This window comes from Brassica oleracea, chromosome C4, assembly GCF_000695525.1.
Source record: "Brassica oleracea var. oleracea cultivar TO1000 chromosome C4, BOL, whole genome shotgun sequence".
Taxonomy (NCBI): Eukaryota; Viridiplantae; Streptophyta; class Magnoliopsida; order Brassicales; family Brassicaceae; genus Brassica; species Brassica oleracea.
In genome coordinates, this window is record NC_027751.1 from 44,838,545 (window position 1) to 44,853,610 (window position 15,066).

The 15,066-nt window shown below is 36.5% G+C and overlaps 3 protein-coding genes and 1 pseudogene across 3 annotated transcripts; 2 read left to right on the top strand and 2 right to left on the bottom strand.

The window, feature by feature from the left end:
• The first annotated feature begins 316 nt into the window (after positions 1-316).
• LOC106339000 lies at positions 317-1,402 on the top strand (annotated as a pseudogene).
• Positions 1,403-2,230: 828 nt separating this feature from the next.
• On the bottom strand, positions 2,231-3,245 carry LOC106337233 (osmotin-like protein). The gene has a single exon (XM_013776303.1). The coding sequence runs from the start codon at positions 3,198-3,200 to the stop codon at positions 2,448-2,450; it is 753 nt and encodes a 250-aa protein (XP_013631757.1). The 5' UTR covers positions 3,201-3,245; the 3' UTR covers positions 2,231-2,447.
• Positions 3,246-6,498: 3,253 nt separating this feature from the next.
• On the bottom strand, positions 6,499-9,458 carry LOC106342692 (inner membrane protein ALBINO3, chloroplastic). The gene is made up of 11 exons (XM_013781695.1): positions 9,052-9,458; positions 8,852-8,962; positions 8,479-8,553; positions 8,323-8,383; positions 8,155-8,228; positions 7,969-8,073; positions 7,771-7,878; positions 7,569-7,672; positions 7,182-7,331; positions 6,973-7,087; positions 6,499-6,887 (listed from the first exon to the last, which is right to left on the bottom strand). The coding sequence occupies exons 1-11, from the start codon at positions 9,376-9,378 to the stop codon at positions 6,783-6,785; spliced, it is 1,335 nt and encodes a 444-aa protein (XP_013637149.1). The 5' UTR covers positions 9,379-9,458; the 3' UTR covers positions 6,499-6,782.
• A 1,001-nt stretch (positions 9,459-10,459) lies between these two features.
• On the top strand, positions 10,460-11,937 carry LOC106339908 (regulatory-associated protein of TOR 1-like). Its single transcript, XM_013778777.1, has 2 exons — positions 10,460-11,072; positions 11,434-11,937. The coding sequence occupies exons 1-2, from the start codon at positions 10,950-10,952 to the stop codon at positions 11,539-11,541; spliced, it is 231 nt and encodes a 76-aa protein (XP_013634231.1). The 5' UTR covers positions 10,460-10,949; the 3' UTR covers positions 11,542-11,937.
• Positions 11,938-15,066: the final 3,129 nt, after the last annotated feature.

The following is a 15,066-nucleotide window of genomic DNA, read 5'->3' on the forward strand; positions in this document are numbered from 1 at the left end:
TTTGATGAATTCCCAAGTGTTTCGTTTGTTCAATTATCAGTTATTAAAACAATTTGATGAACCATTAGAGCAATTAAAATGATTCGAAACTTTATTATGTAAAAACAAAAAGAAAGTTTATAAAAACGTCTTTAACTTATGACTATGAAATATATATATTTCTTTAACTTATGATTATGAAATATATATATGTCGACACGTCTTTAACTTATGATTATGAAATATATATATGTCGACATGGGCACAAAAGTAATACCAAAAGAAAGTTTATAAAAACGTATGTTTGTTATAATGTTTGAAGGAAGGATAGCCAAATATGGCAGATGAACTCGACCGAAGACTCGATGCGGCTGTCAATGAGGCTTTTGATGAATATTTTGAAGAAACATACAACAACATTGTGGAGAATCGAACTGCAAAAAAGAAGAAACGTGCATATGTCGAAAGAAACCGAGAAGCGGGCCACCACCGTCTATGGAATGACTACTTCAGTGATGATCCGACATTTCCGCCTCATTTATTCAGACGTCGTTTCCGTATGAACAAGGAAGTATTCATGCGTATTGTCGACACCCTCTCAGCAAATGTTCCATTCTTTCAACAAAGAAGAGATGCAGTCGGAAGGTTAGGTCTATCAACACTGCAAAAGTGTACGGAAGCTATTCGTATGCTTGCATACGGCTCTGCGGCTGACGCCGTTGACGAATATCTCCAACTTGGTGAAAGCACATCACTTTCATGTTTAACCAATTTCACAGAAGGTGTAATACAGTTATTTGGAGATGAGTATCTACGAAGACCCACTCCAGAGGATCTTCAACGACTACTCGATATTGGAGAGGTACGCGGCTTTCCGGGGATGATATGAAACATCGATTGTATGCATTGGGAGTGGAAGAATTGCCCAACCGCTTGGAAAGGACAGTACACACGTGGATCAGGAAAGCCGACAATTGTCTTGGAGGCTGTAGCTTCACAAGATCTTTGGATATGACACGCTTTTTTTGGTCCTCCAGGTACCTTAAACGATATTAACGTCCTTGATCGGTCACCTGTTTTTGATGACATTTACCAGGGTCGAGCTCCAAGGGTAACGTACATGGTCAACGGACACCAGTATGATTTGGCTTACTACCTCATGGACGGTATATATCCAAAATGGTCAACATTTATCCAATCTATCACACTCCCTCAAGGTTCTAAAGCAGCGTTATTTGCTAAAGTTCAAGAAGCAACCCGAAAAGATGTGGAGCGTGCTTTTGGTGTATTGCAAGCTCGATTTGCGATGGTAAAAAACCCATCTCTATCATTGGACAAGGAAAAAATAGGGAAGATTATGAGAACATGTATCATACTACACAATATGATAGTCGAAAATGAACGAGGTGGATACACTCTGTAGATACATCGGAATTTGAAGAAGGCAAGTCGAGCAGAAGTTCACATGTAGAGCATATTAACAACATGCCTTCACATTTCGGTAATATGCTTGGTCTACGAAATCAGGTTCGAGATAGGCGTACACACAAAGCATTGAAAAATGATTTAATCGAAAATATTTGGAACAAGTTTGGTAATGATGAAGATGTATAATTATTGTATGTTTGCTTTTAATCATTGAATAAATAAAATTTTTTAATTTAAATGTGTTACAAATTTAATAATTTTAAATTCCTAAGGACTCCACATTGAGTAACACCATTGCACATACATTTTAGAATCAAATCCTTAACTATTCAAAAAGCAAAAAAAAATATATATTATATACCTAAGGACTCCAATGGTGGATAACACCATTGGAGTTGCTCTAATAGGTGAAACCGTGATCCGTGAAAGAACAAGACACTGTGTCAGCGTGCCTTGCATGCATGCCTCGAATAAAACAATGTATTTTTTTTGTTTTAATACTCATCAAGTCATTTATTGAAAATAGTAAGAGCACTAGCATTAATGAACCCTTGGTTGGGGTTCATAATTTGATTTTTTTATTATTTTTTCGTTTGATTTTTTTGTTTTAAAAAAAAAAATTGACCAATAGCGGACCGCCACGTGGCGTGGGGCCCGCTGAACAGTAATAATCCGGGTTCATCCGGAAGGAACGTGGCGAGACAGAATCATAACTGTAGCATATTATAATTTTTTTTTTCTCGGGACGCGTGTGAACTCCTCTTATGATTCCCTGATGTGCATGGTCTAACCAAAACATAAATTTACGCTTTTAGTTTTTTCCATCAAGATAAAAAGAGAACCAAACTCACAAGAGGCAATCTAAAAGATATTACGCCACCTTATTTCATAGTTGCACTACATAATTTGAACAACTATATAACAGAACCGGGAAAGAGCAAACTAAAACCATTCCATCCAAACCAAACCAAACAGAAGGATAAGAGATCGGTGCAATATTACGATTACAACCGTAGAACAAGCCGAACACGAGATACACATTAGTGGCAGAAGATGACTTTGAGCTCTCTAGGAGAAGAACAGTCATGCATAAGCGAAGGACTATCATGAGCAAAAGTCATAGTCGAAGGACACGCGTGCTTAAAGAACAGAGAGTGACTCGAAGCTCGACACGTCTGAGGACTATTGTAATGATTCCTACAACACAACTCATCCGTACGGAACGCCTCACACCCACTCTTACAAGCCACCACGTGTCCACCGTGTGACCGGAGCTGAAGATGAGCCGGACACGTTTTCAAGAGGTCTTCGCGACAACCGACGACGGGACAAACACCACGGCCTTCGTGAGGAGTCACAGTCATCGGAACGTTGAAACCGTCGACGAGAGAGACACCGTAGGAGGATAAATCTTGGTGTCCACCGTGGTGGAGATCGAACTGAGCGAGAGAAGCAGGAGTTGCGCCCCCGAGACCGTTACATTCGAGACGGTGACCACAGTCTCCGGTGACACAAGAGAACTTGCCGTTGTAGTGGGAGCAGCCGGTTCGGCCCCATATGCGACCGGACCAGTGGGTAGATGGTGGGAAAAAGGAGCGGTGGGTGTTGGTTGGGAGAGCGAAGCCACCTTTTTCAAGAACGGGGTGGCCAGCGTTGGGCTGAATGGCTGGCCAGACGGTGAAGGGACAGTGGTTGACGACGGTGAGGAAGAGACGGCCGGCGTCAGCAGCAGCAGCGGAGGAGATGAGGAGTAGGAGGAAGGAAGCGGCGAGAGGAAGAGAGGTTTTAGCCATTGTGTATTTATGTTTTTGGTATTGTGTAGCCTGTAGGTGAACGTGACTTTGCGACGTGTATATATGTATAGAGCTGTGCATAAGATTATGTTCTTAGAGTGACGAAAATACCCTTTGATATTTTTGTGGTACAGTTAGGCGAAGCATTTGGTGGGCAATTAATAATTATTGATTTTCTCAAGAATTAGTAACAACTCTTAGGCCATCATTATTGCTAGGACAATTTTAAGTCCTTAAAATAAAAAAAGCAAAGGACGCAAGAGATATCAAAGGACGAAGGACGAAGGACGAGCTGGGACGTTTCTTATATAACGACTTTCCCCCTCGGTCCTAGTGTTTTTGTGGGTCCCCTGCCCTTAAGGACCGGCTGGGACGTTGCGATAATGTTGCCCTTATCATATACTAGCTTTTTAACTTCTAAGTTTCATATTTCATATTTCATATTTAAAGCATTTGGTCTTATAAAGATACTCCCTCTATTTTTTTATATTTTTTTTATGCATGTAGTTTTAGATGAATGCATAAATATTTTAAAAATTATTAATTTTTTCAAAATTAGTATTTGATATATAAATTAAGTGTAGTTAAACCAATCATAAATAAGTATATATTATTTGTTTGGTCACACTATATCCAATAAAAGTAAAATTTACTTAAAATTATGAAAATTACTTACATTTTGAAACAAACAAATTTTACTTTAACTACTTACAATAAAAAACAGAGAGAATATTATTTATTATGATTTTAGCATCTATATACAAAAAATTTCCATATTATACTCTTGTTCATAATTCACACATAGAATATAAGTTAACCCAAGATAAATAATATAAAAAAAGATAAATAATATCAGCCTATAGGAAGCTCACAATATCAGCCTATAGGAATATAGGAAGCTCACTTGAGGTGAAAGAGAGATCGTTATTAAAATGTGATAAATTGTGTTCTAAAAATTCTATATTTAACGTTTTAAAGTGTTTTTTTTTCCAGAAACAAAACTTAACTTCAAAATCATTTGTATTTTACATATATGCATAGAAGTACGACCTAAAGATACATAAATCCTAGTGTAAACAATTAATTAGTATGTGCACTAAATGAGAGCTTAAATCACTGAAAAACACAAGACATCAATAAAACATATAGGTGATATTTATGTATAGCAATGTTGTAATTTCTTATATTATGTAGACGTTATAATGTATGACATATATAACCATATATACAATACAATTTAGTTACAACAGTCATCTACAAATTGTCTGTTATTTAGGTCTGACTGGTTCAAACGCAGCGGCTGCGGGAGTTTGCGGAAACGGGTGGTTGCGGTTTCTAGTGGTTTTAAGAGATTTGTACTACTGGTTCTTTGGTTAAAAATTGATGCGTTTGCGGGATACTTATGACTGGTTAACTACCAAATGCAACATCAGTTAAATAATAAATTAACAATATTTACATTTTATATAATTATAAAAATATCAAAAATCATAATATTATAATAAATATAAAAATTATATTTAGAAAGTTTTAGTTTTAAATTTTTAAAAATTATAGAAAAATATTTTTATCTTAAAATTTTATAATATGAATTAAAATATAATAGATATATTTCAGTATTTTTATAATTCCAATTTAAAATTTTTATTTTTGTATTTATATAATTTTAAAAGAAAAGAAAAAAAATTATCCTCTCGCAACCGTCCGCAACCACAAACGGTAGCTAGAAGCCTAGAACCATCTTTTGAATTTATGAGGTTTAGAGTAGTTTGAAGCGGTTTAGAGCGGTTTGAGTGATTGTTGCAAAACGCCAACAAACGCTACCAATCGCCAAAAAGCTGCAACAAACGAGGATGAAACTCTCTGAACTCTACACAAAACGACTGTATCTAGGCTTAAATTGATAGTATGCATCATTTATGAGATACAACATTCTCTTCTAAGTTAAAAAAACTTGTTGAAAACACGATAAGAGAATGAACCTAAACAAACGGACTCATGATTCAAGTTATATTGAATTTTCTATACTTCTAAACCTATTACAAATACACTATATAGTTCATGCTTTGTGACAGCGATTCATATCATATGACAAGTTTTTCTGAATCTAAGGTCATGCGCATTAGAGGTTTAAAGGAGAGGATCACACGTTTTACGAGGAAAAAAAAAATATTAAAAAAAGCAAAAGCGATGAACTCGGTTCGTCTCGCCTCTCCTGCGTGATACCCTTTCTCTTAAAGTTCATCACTGTAACGCGGGCCCTACGACACGTGGTGACTCGCGATTGGTCAATTTTTTTTTTTTTTTTTTTAATAAAAAAAAGAAAAAATTTAATAATAAAAAATTAAGAAGATGAACCCCAAGGGGGAGGTCTTGCTCTAATGCGATAATGCTAACACTGACAAGTTTTATGCTTTCACATTAGAAACCGGTCGATTCTTTGACAAACACATGTAAACGACAAAACAACAAAACAACAACACAACAAACCAAGAGGTCTTTTTTGTCTGCTTGTGCAACTTCGAGGATTTGAAAATCGTGCAACCTTTTCTTGGTCTTCAGTAGCCCAATCCTAAACTTCATACTTCATACCTCTCTAGTTATTTACCTAATCGATGTTCAATTCAATTTTTTTCAAGGATGTGATTGTTCCGTTTCATTCACAGAACTGCTTGATAATGCTAGAGTACGATAAATAAGCTACTACTAATACTTGATTCCATTTCCCAGTATGTTGCTTAGATTACAAAAGCTAATGGTTACGCTTACTGATAGATATTAGATCTATGATAATGCCTATGTTTAGATTCACTCTTTAATAAATTGTACAGGCCGATTATACATTAGGAAAGCATATAAGTTTGGGTTTCAGATCATGGAATTCGGTACAGATTAGTTTTATCGGATCTTTCATGTAGAGGAGCTTTGGGTCCATTTAAGACACATAAGTGTTTCGGTTTAGTTTCAGATGGATTCCTATCATTTTGAGTCGGTTCAGAACCTTTTCAGAACCATTTAAACATTTTTGGGGACATAGTTCGGTACAGATATTTATCACAAGTAAATACATAAAAACAAAAGATATCTGAAACATCTGAAGAGTTTATTCGAAATAGCAAAAATATATAAGTAATGCTCAAACATAATTTTTATAATCTTCCGGATTCAGATACCTAATAAGATCCACGGGTCTCAATGAAAAATACTGAGTGTACATATCCAAACTTGATCCGAACTGACTTCCCCCGATTGACCCATGCCTAAAAAGCATGTATCAAATTCACAATATTACACAAGCTAACAACAAAATTTAAGTGGACATTTTGAAAGTCATAGTACAGACACATCTAGGTAGTTAATACAGACAAAGACGAATCACATAAGAAATACAATCAATTTACTTTTGATCAACGGCTGCATTTAACTTTAGAATGACCTTTTGCCCTGATTTTACAAACGTTTAGGTATTGCCGGACTTCGTATATGCAAAATATATCAAGGATCAAACTAAAGGACAGATTCCAACCTCCCTCTCTCTCTCTCTCTCTCTCTCTCACAATTGTCTTTGTTTTGTTTAGGTTTCTATACAGCGCGTTTTCTCTTCGATCTTTTGCTTCTTCTTTGGCCAACATCAGGCAATGGCTTGCTTGTGCTCGAAGCTAACGCTCCTTCACGAACCTCTTCCTCCTGTTCCAACATACTTACTCATAAGTTCTTTAACGTAATCATGTAATTATTTACTTGATCGAGTTGTAGTTTAGGAGACTATTACCTCATCATCGGACCCTTCTTCTGATTCAGACTGAGATTCTAGCAGTTCAACTGTATCTTTTGCAACCGCCTTGTTCTTCTTGCTGCGCTTCTCTTGCTCCTTTAACTGTCTAAATCTGTTGTAGTAGTCCAATATAAAATTATCTTTTTCGACATATACTCGTAAGAAAAAAATGTTTGAAATCGGTGATAATAAAGAGATACACTTACCTTTCGCCAGCATCATCAGGCTGAGCAATAGATCTCTTTGCCCGTCCCGCGGTTATTATTCCGCTTGCGTTTTCATTGACTGCAGGCGCTGCCCCGCCTAGTTTACGCAGCCAAACTTGTTGGGCGGTGCTAAGTACATTGTTTGTGAACCTAACATACAATTGCAAGGTTAAAACGTTAAGCATCAAATCTGAACAGTAAGTATATCAACTATAAATCTAACTTTGTTTCGTTATTCCAAGAACAAGCTTCGTATTACTGGGAATCCTCATATATCTTATATACATTCTGAGAATGAAGCCATCTAGGTGTGCCATCTTAGATAAACTTATACTGAATGTGCTCTCATACATAGATGAAAATTGAGCAAAGGTGTGAGAAACCAACCAGTAGATAGATAATCCTGATGGGACAGACAATGCAAAGTAGCCAATCATGAGTGGAAGAAACTTGAAAACAAGAAGTGTGTTCTTCTGCGCAGGATCGTCTGTCTGCCCAAAATAAAATAAAATTGAGCTTAGAACTTTCACAATCATACTTTTAGTGATAAGAATTTTTAAAAATAAGAAGCTTTTGTTATGTCTCTCACTTGAGGAGGCTTCATAATCTCCATCGACACATACTGGGAGACAATAAGGAGAACAGGCAAAACAAGATACGCAGCGGTGTCGCCCCAGCCCAATGGTGGATGCCCGTCCTGCACCACCAAACGGCATCAGACTAGGAAAACTGTATTCATGCATGTTTACAACAAAAAGTTAAAAAATTTCTTTCTCTCTCTCATTACCACAAAAGGGAAAAGCCATGAAATGCCAGATCCACTCTGTCGAGCAGCTATACTTGTTGGTCCACCAAGAGATGGAATCCAAAAGAAACCTTCTGTAAATAGTCCCTGCAAGTCAAACCTTTTTATCAGCAAAAAAACATAAACAAAACCCACCAGCTAACTTAACATAAGAGAATATCAACGAACCTCGTTGGCCACGTTGGAGAGAGCTTGGTATAAACCAATCCAAACTGGTATGGTAGCTAAAGTTGGCAAGCAACCTAACATCAAAACAAACAAGAAATCGTATATAATAAAACACACTTTCGACGAATAACAAATTACAATACAACCACCATTACTAGTAACAAGTACCTGCCAATGGATTGACACCAGCTTGTTTATACAAGCGTGACGTCTCTAGTTGTATTCTCTCCTACATATACACCCAAAAAAAAAACAGTTACAAAAGAGTCAAGACTTAATCATCCTCACACTAAACTCAATTCTTTTAAGCCACAACAGATCCACCTGATTGCCTGCGTAACGTTGTTGAATGGCTTTAATCTTCGGTTGAAGATTTTGCATCGCCATCGTTGATTCAACCTACATAATGAACTCTATTCAGCAAAATGCTTTCAAAATAACGAAAAATCCACTTATAGTAAATTGGTTTTGAGCTGAAAAAACTCGTAATAAACCCAAATTTAATATAATATCATAACCGCCACCATCCAGGTTGTTCCCACGGTTGCCCACACTACTGACTGAGAAGTTTATTAATGAAAAATCAATTGGTTTTAAGTTGAAAACTCATAATAAACCCGAATTTAACATAATAACAGAACCACGACCACCCCGTGGAGGTTGTTACGCTAGTCGAACTGCAAATGTAATCAATCACCTGTTGCTTAGTCAAAGGGTAGGTGGCCGCCTTGACGATGATAGTAAGCAAGATAATCGCGAATCCGTAAGCGTAGGGCACATGAACCGCCGTGAGTCCATCCTTCAAAAACTAAACAATCCAAAAACAGAGATACCTACTGGTAAAAATCTCCCGAATCATAAACAGATATTGGAATCAGCTCTGCTTTAAAAATTCACCTTGAGCACCAGCTCCATGCCATCGGAGATGAATCCGAACCAACCGCCACTCTTCTGCACGGCGGGATCAGTTGATACAGCTGAATCGGCGGCGCCGCTGACGACGGCTGCGTCGGCTACGGTGTAGAGGAGAGACTCAGCTCTGGTGAGAATCGCTCCGATGTCGACCGAGCCGTGGAGAGGAGGAATCTCGTTTAAGCTGAACCGTACGAGATGCTTGTTACGAAATTGAAGGCTTCCTCCAGCTACGTGGAGGGAAGAGGAAGAGGGTCTGAGCAAGGGTGAGCCGAAGAAGGAAGATGGAGACGAGATTAGAACTCTCGCCATTTGGAGGTTCCTTGAGCGAGAGGACGAGAGGAGGAGAAGAAGAAGATAAAGTTTTTTATTTTAATTTTGTGTTTTATTTTTCTTTTTGTTTAATTCAGGGATTTAAATAAAAATGGAACGGCGAAAAGCTGGGGAGAGCTTTTTTTCTTCATATGGTGGAGATTACCTCCAATCAAAAGAGACCACGTGGCCGTGTATCTAACGTGGGATTGGGATATGAGTGTTGTACGCTATACCGATTTGCCACTACTAAATATCCCATTAGCCGGACATAACACTGAATCAGTTAATCGAAAATTTTATGCCAAGTAATCGATTTTTTTTATATTTATTTATAAACAACAATATATATTGAGTATTTTAAAAGTTATTATGATATATATTAGAGCAATTCTCCTAAATAAACTATTTTTAAGTTTTGTCACAAAAATAGACCAAAAGGAAGAAAATGACTAAAATATTTCATTTAATAGGTAAAATGAACTAATACCTTAGATATAATTTTTTTTTTTTTTTTTATAGTTTTAGATTATATGTTTTTAAATTTAAACTTTTTTATAAATTTTTTTTTTTGAATTTGTTTTTCAAATTTTCTTTTTGTAATTCGAAAATACTTTTTGAAACTATTTTTAAAATTTTTATTTTCAAATTTTTAATATTTATTTTTTATTTTAAAAATTTTAAATCTCAATCCTAAATCTCCATCCCTTAACTCTAAACCCTAAAGTTTGGACTAGTTAACCCTAAGGATATAAATGTATATTTACCTTTTTAATGAAACATTTTGGTCATTTTAATCTTTAGAGTCTATAATTGTGACAAAAACTTTTTTAGTGTTATCCTATGATATTTCTCTGTATATTAAGGTATAATAAAATATTATGTGAATATTTCAAAATATATCCTGAAGTAGAGTTCTAAACTAAGACCATAATTAACGCTATTTCTTAACAGAGTTTATAAAGAAAATGAGTGATTTAATTAAATCAAAAGTAAATAAAAATGCAATTGCCGATCCTAGATTGGGATTTTGGGGACCGTTTTTAAGTGAGGTTTTTGAACACCTCTCAGCAAACAAAGGGATTCAATTTTTTTTTTTTCTCTCTTTTCTTCTCTGTCGTTTCGTTCTCTCTCTCTCTCGTTCTCCGGCGGTGTCTTCTGTCGTTCCAAATCCTCCGCTTCCTGTAGATTCCTAGGGTTTCCGCCACCGCTTCTCTATCCCTGTGGTTTGTTTTCCCCCCGAGCTGGATTCTCTGCTCTCGCGCCGCTGGTTCAGCGGCTTTGTTGATTGATTCGATTCTAATCGATCTCCGATTCTCGCCCAATCGTAACAATAACCTAGGGCTGCACGATTCGATTTTGAGGGATTTTCATCGGGTTGTTTGATTCTCTCTGGTGTGTTCTCCGATTTGGATGGCATTGGGAGACTTAATGGTATCTCGGTTCTCAGTCACCGCTACGACGACGACTGTGTCTCCTCCAGTCACGGTGATTCATCGCGGAGGAAAGATTCCGACGCTACGAGTAGTATCTACGGAAATGGCACGGCGGAGAGAGCCTCTGTTACCAGTATGGCGTACTTGCCGCAGACTATCGTCCTCCGCGAGCTTAGACACGACGCGTCTGAGGCGTCTGCGCTCTTGGGGACTTCCGAGGGGATTGTATTGGCTCCTAAATGGCGGCTTAAAGAGCGAGTAAGTTTGTGATTGGACTTTGTTGTGTTGATAGACTAGATTTTGGATTGATCGTAGTGCAATTGAGGATGAAAGAGGAGCATAGGGCAACTACATTCTCTAGAATGTTTATAATACAATCTGCTATTGTTTACCTACTAGGTTGGGTGATGTTAACTGATGAAGTTTTTATTTTGGAGACGGAAAGTTTAAAAATTGGCACCATGATACACATTTTCACTACAGTTCCAATGTCTCCTTAGAAAATAAAATAGATTTTTTTCCCAGCATAAGCTAAATCAGGCATTTATTGGATCTGTTTGCTATGTGAATTCTTGCAAATCTCATGTTATTTTCTGACTTTTATTCTTTGTCTTTGCAGATGAAAACAGGATGTGTAGCTCTAGTTCTGTGTTTAAACATTACTGTTGATCCGCCGGATGTTATAAAGATATCTCCTTGTGCAAGAATTGAGGCTTGGATAGGGTGAGCCCCTATCATCTTTAGATGTTCCAGTATCTCCTTGCAGGGATGATGAAGGCATCAGAGAAACAAAGTGCAGGGATGATCTGGCGTCTATCCCATATTTTGATCAACATTCGCTTTCAGAATCAGCCCCAGATTTCGATCTACAACCCCCTGCTGCGTCAGACGCCACTGCAGAAGAGGAAAGCTACCGAGAGTTGGCATCTGTTCCATCATATGTTGAACTTACCACAGAACAAAGCGAAACTGTTGGAAAGTTGGCTTTAGAAAGGATAATTGAATCAAATAGACATGTCTGCGGGTTTGATTGTAACCGACGATGTTCTCTTTTCTATATACTCTCTTTGTCAGTAGGAGTTTTGGTTTGGTACTTGGTAGAGTAGAAAGAGCATCCTCTAAACATATTGACTTTTTTATCTTTACATTTTTTTCTTTTAAGAAAGGGCAAATCTCCGAAATAGCATTTTTTTAAGTTTATATCACAAAAATAGCACTCAAAAACTAAAATGACCAAAATAGCACATTTCTAAGTTTATCTTTTGAAAATTTTAATTTTTTTTATTTTTCAAAATTTGAAATCTTATCTCCAAAACCTCATTTCTCAACTCTAAACCATAAACCCTAAACCCTAAACCCTAAACCCTAAACCCTAAACCCTAAACCCTAAACCCTAAACCCTAAACCCTAAACCCTAAACCCTAAACCCTAAACCCTAAACCCTAAACCCTAAACCCTAAACCCTAAACCCTAAACCCTAAACCCTAAACCCTAAACCCTAAACCCTAAACCCTAAACCCTAAACCCCACCTTTAACTCTAAACCCTAAGTTTGTGACTTTTGATAAAACATTAAGTGCTATTTTTGTGACTTTTGACCTTGAATGCTAGTTTGAGAACAAAAACTTGATTTAGTGCTATTTTTGTCTTTTTCTCTTTAAGAAACCCCGTATTAAGAAACTTCTATTGGAGCAAGAAAATTAGGTGATTCTTAACTAAAGTCTTTAATTAAAATTTAATACTTAAATAGTCATTACGAAACCTAATGGGTTTCTAGGGATAATTAGAGAATTATTATCCAGAGTTTCTTATGGCGGGATTTTTAGGGAAATATAATTAGGGATATTTTCCTAAAAACTCCGCCCTAAGAAACTCTGGATAATGATGCTCTAACTCTTTTAAAGACCCTGTTCGTTTGCTCACCCAGGTGATCCATCTGGGTGAAGATGCAAATCGATGTTCGTTTTGTGCATTATAATGCTACATCCAGATGGATCACCCATCTGAATTTTTAAAAACTCATCTCAAATTGTCACCCAAATGAAGGTGAGTCTTGATGGTGCATCTGGATGCAGATGAATCTAGTTCAGTCCAAAATGATTAATGACAAAAATGACTTTTTAAAATCAAAATATTATTTTCAAACCGTAAATTCTATTTTTTTGAATATACATTTTTCCGCTATAACCAAAAAATACATTTTCTCGCAAAAACTGAAAAACATATTCCCGCTAAAACCGCAAGATGCGTTTTTCCGCAAAAAAAAACTTAGAACACACATTTCCATAAAAATACATTTTTTCGGTCAAACCAGTAAAATCGCACTTTTCGACCAAAACCGAAAAAACACATTTTCCCGTCAAAACTGAAAACACGCATTTTCCCGCCAAACCCCAAAAAACGCATTTTCCAGCCAAAACCCAAAAATTGCATATTCCCGCGAAAACTCCAAAAAGCATTTTTCGGCCAAAACCGCAAAAAGCATTTTCTCGCCAAAACCGGAAAAATGCAATTTTTCCGCCAAAACCAGAAAAACGCAATTTTCCCGCCAAAACCGGAAACACAATTTTCCCGCCAAAACTGGAAAACAGAATTTTTCCGCCAAAACTGGAAAACAGAATTTTTCCGCCAAAACTGGAAAATGGAATTTTCCCGCCAAAACCAGAAAAACACAATTTTCCCGCCAAAATCGGAAACACAATTTTTCCGTCAAAACCAGAAAAACACAATTTTTCCGCTAAAACCGGAAACACACAATTTTCCCGTCAAAACCGGAAAATGGAATTTTCCCGCCAAAACCGGGAAAACGCATTTTTCCGCCAAAACCAGAAAAACACAATTTCCCGCCAAAACCGGAAAACACAATTTTCTCACCAAAATCACGAAAAAGCTTTTCCCGCCAAAATCACGAAAAAAACTTTCCCGTCAAAATCGTGAAAAAAAACTTTTCTCGTCGAAAACCCTTTTCCCGCCAAAACCGCAAAAATACACTTTTCCCGTCCAAACCGCAAAAAAGTATTTTTCCGCCAAACCCATAAAAACGTATTTTCCGTCGAAACCACGAAAATACACTTTTTTTTGCCAAAAACACATTTTTCCTCAAAAACCGCAAAAATTTTTTCCGCCAAAACGGTAAAAATGTTATTTTTCCGCCAAAACGTAAAAATTATATTTTAGTCATTTTATTAACAAGTCCACTTGGATGCAGATGGATGTTAAAAAATGAAAAACAAACGAACATAATTGCATTCAGATGATTCATCTGGATGCATAGACGAAATAAGGAAACGAACAACACCCAGATGAAGCATCTAGATAAGACATCTAGATGTACCATCTGGATGCATCTTCCAGATGTACAAACCAACGTGGAGAAAGTGTATTCATTATAGATATATATGTCAACACTCAGAGCTGTTATTTCTACTGGTAAAATCGTTTTTATATAAAAAAAAAGATATGGTCAAGTTCGAATTTTAACAGCTGCACAAAATTTCTTAGCAATTGACTCTTGTCCCTGACTCAAAAATATTATAAGTTTCGACCTATAACTTTTTACAATTTAAAAAAAACTCTCAATAGATTAAAAAAAAAAAACCCAAAGGTCTGACGCCTATCATGACATTTGGATGGTTTTACCTTCTCCATTAGACGATGAAACTCCTTGGAATGAGATGCCTTTGAAAGTTTCTAGCCCGTGTACCAGCAGGTACTCTTCCTTGTGGCCACTAGGTCAGTTTCTTTTTTTTTTTTGGAATGAGATGGTCAGAGTCGTCTGATCCAAATCGATTTGAGTACAAAGTAGACAGAGAGGTCATAGGTGTCATCCTCAGCCATGATAACGTAATGAAGTTTCTAGGCTTGGTAACATTTCAGCCATATTTAATGATTATTTTCCAGCGATTAAAAAAAGCTTATGATAGCTTCATATCTCCTATGTAAATTTGTTTTCATTATGGAATAATTAAAACATCAATCCGTCGTAGATATACAATAAGACTACATGACAATCAGTATACTAAAAAGAAATTCTGATAACTCTAGTTGACATCTTCTACGGTGTAACTTAATATACTATTAATAGAGTGGAGAAACAACTTAAAAACTTCTAAAACAACATATTTCTATATATGTCCAAATCGTGTTTTAAAACGGCACAAGCTTTTAATTCATATACAATTGTGTGCATGTGTACATATGGATCTTTTGCACTCTTAAAAGCAATCCTAAGTTTCTTTCTTTTCTTCCCCACT

Bases quoted from the DNA above. Each gene is read 5' to 3' on its own strand.
- LOC106339908 (XM_013778777.1), top strand. From the start codon at position 10,950: ATGGCGTACTTGCCGCAGACTATCGTCCTCCGCGAGCTTAGACACGAC. The intron at 11,073-11,433 runs GTAAGTTTGTGA...TTGTCTTTGCAG, and splicing joins AATGGCGGCTTAAAGAGCGA to ATGAAAACAGGATGTGTAGC.
- LOC106342692 (XM_013781695.1), bottom strand. From the start codon at position 9,378: ATGGCGAGAGTTCTAATCTCGTCTCCATCTTCCTTCTTCGGCTCACCC. The intron at 8,074-8,154 runs GTTCGTTGATAT...TTTGACTTGCAG, and splicing joins TCTCCAACGTGGCCAACGAG to GGACTATTTACAGAAGGTTT. The intron at 6,888-6,972 runs GTAATAGTCTCC...ATGTTGGAACAG, and splicing joins AAGAAGGGTCCGATGATGAG to GAGGAAGAGGTTCGTGAAGG.
- LOC106337233 (XM_013776303.1), bottom strand. From the start codon at position 3,200: ATGGCTAAAACCTCTCTTCCTCTCGCCGCTTCCTTCCTCCTACTCCTC.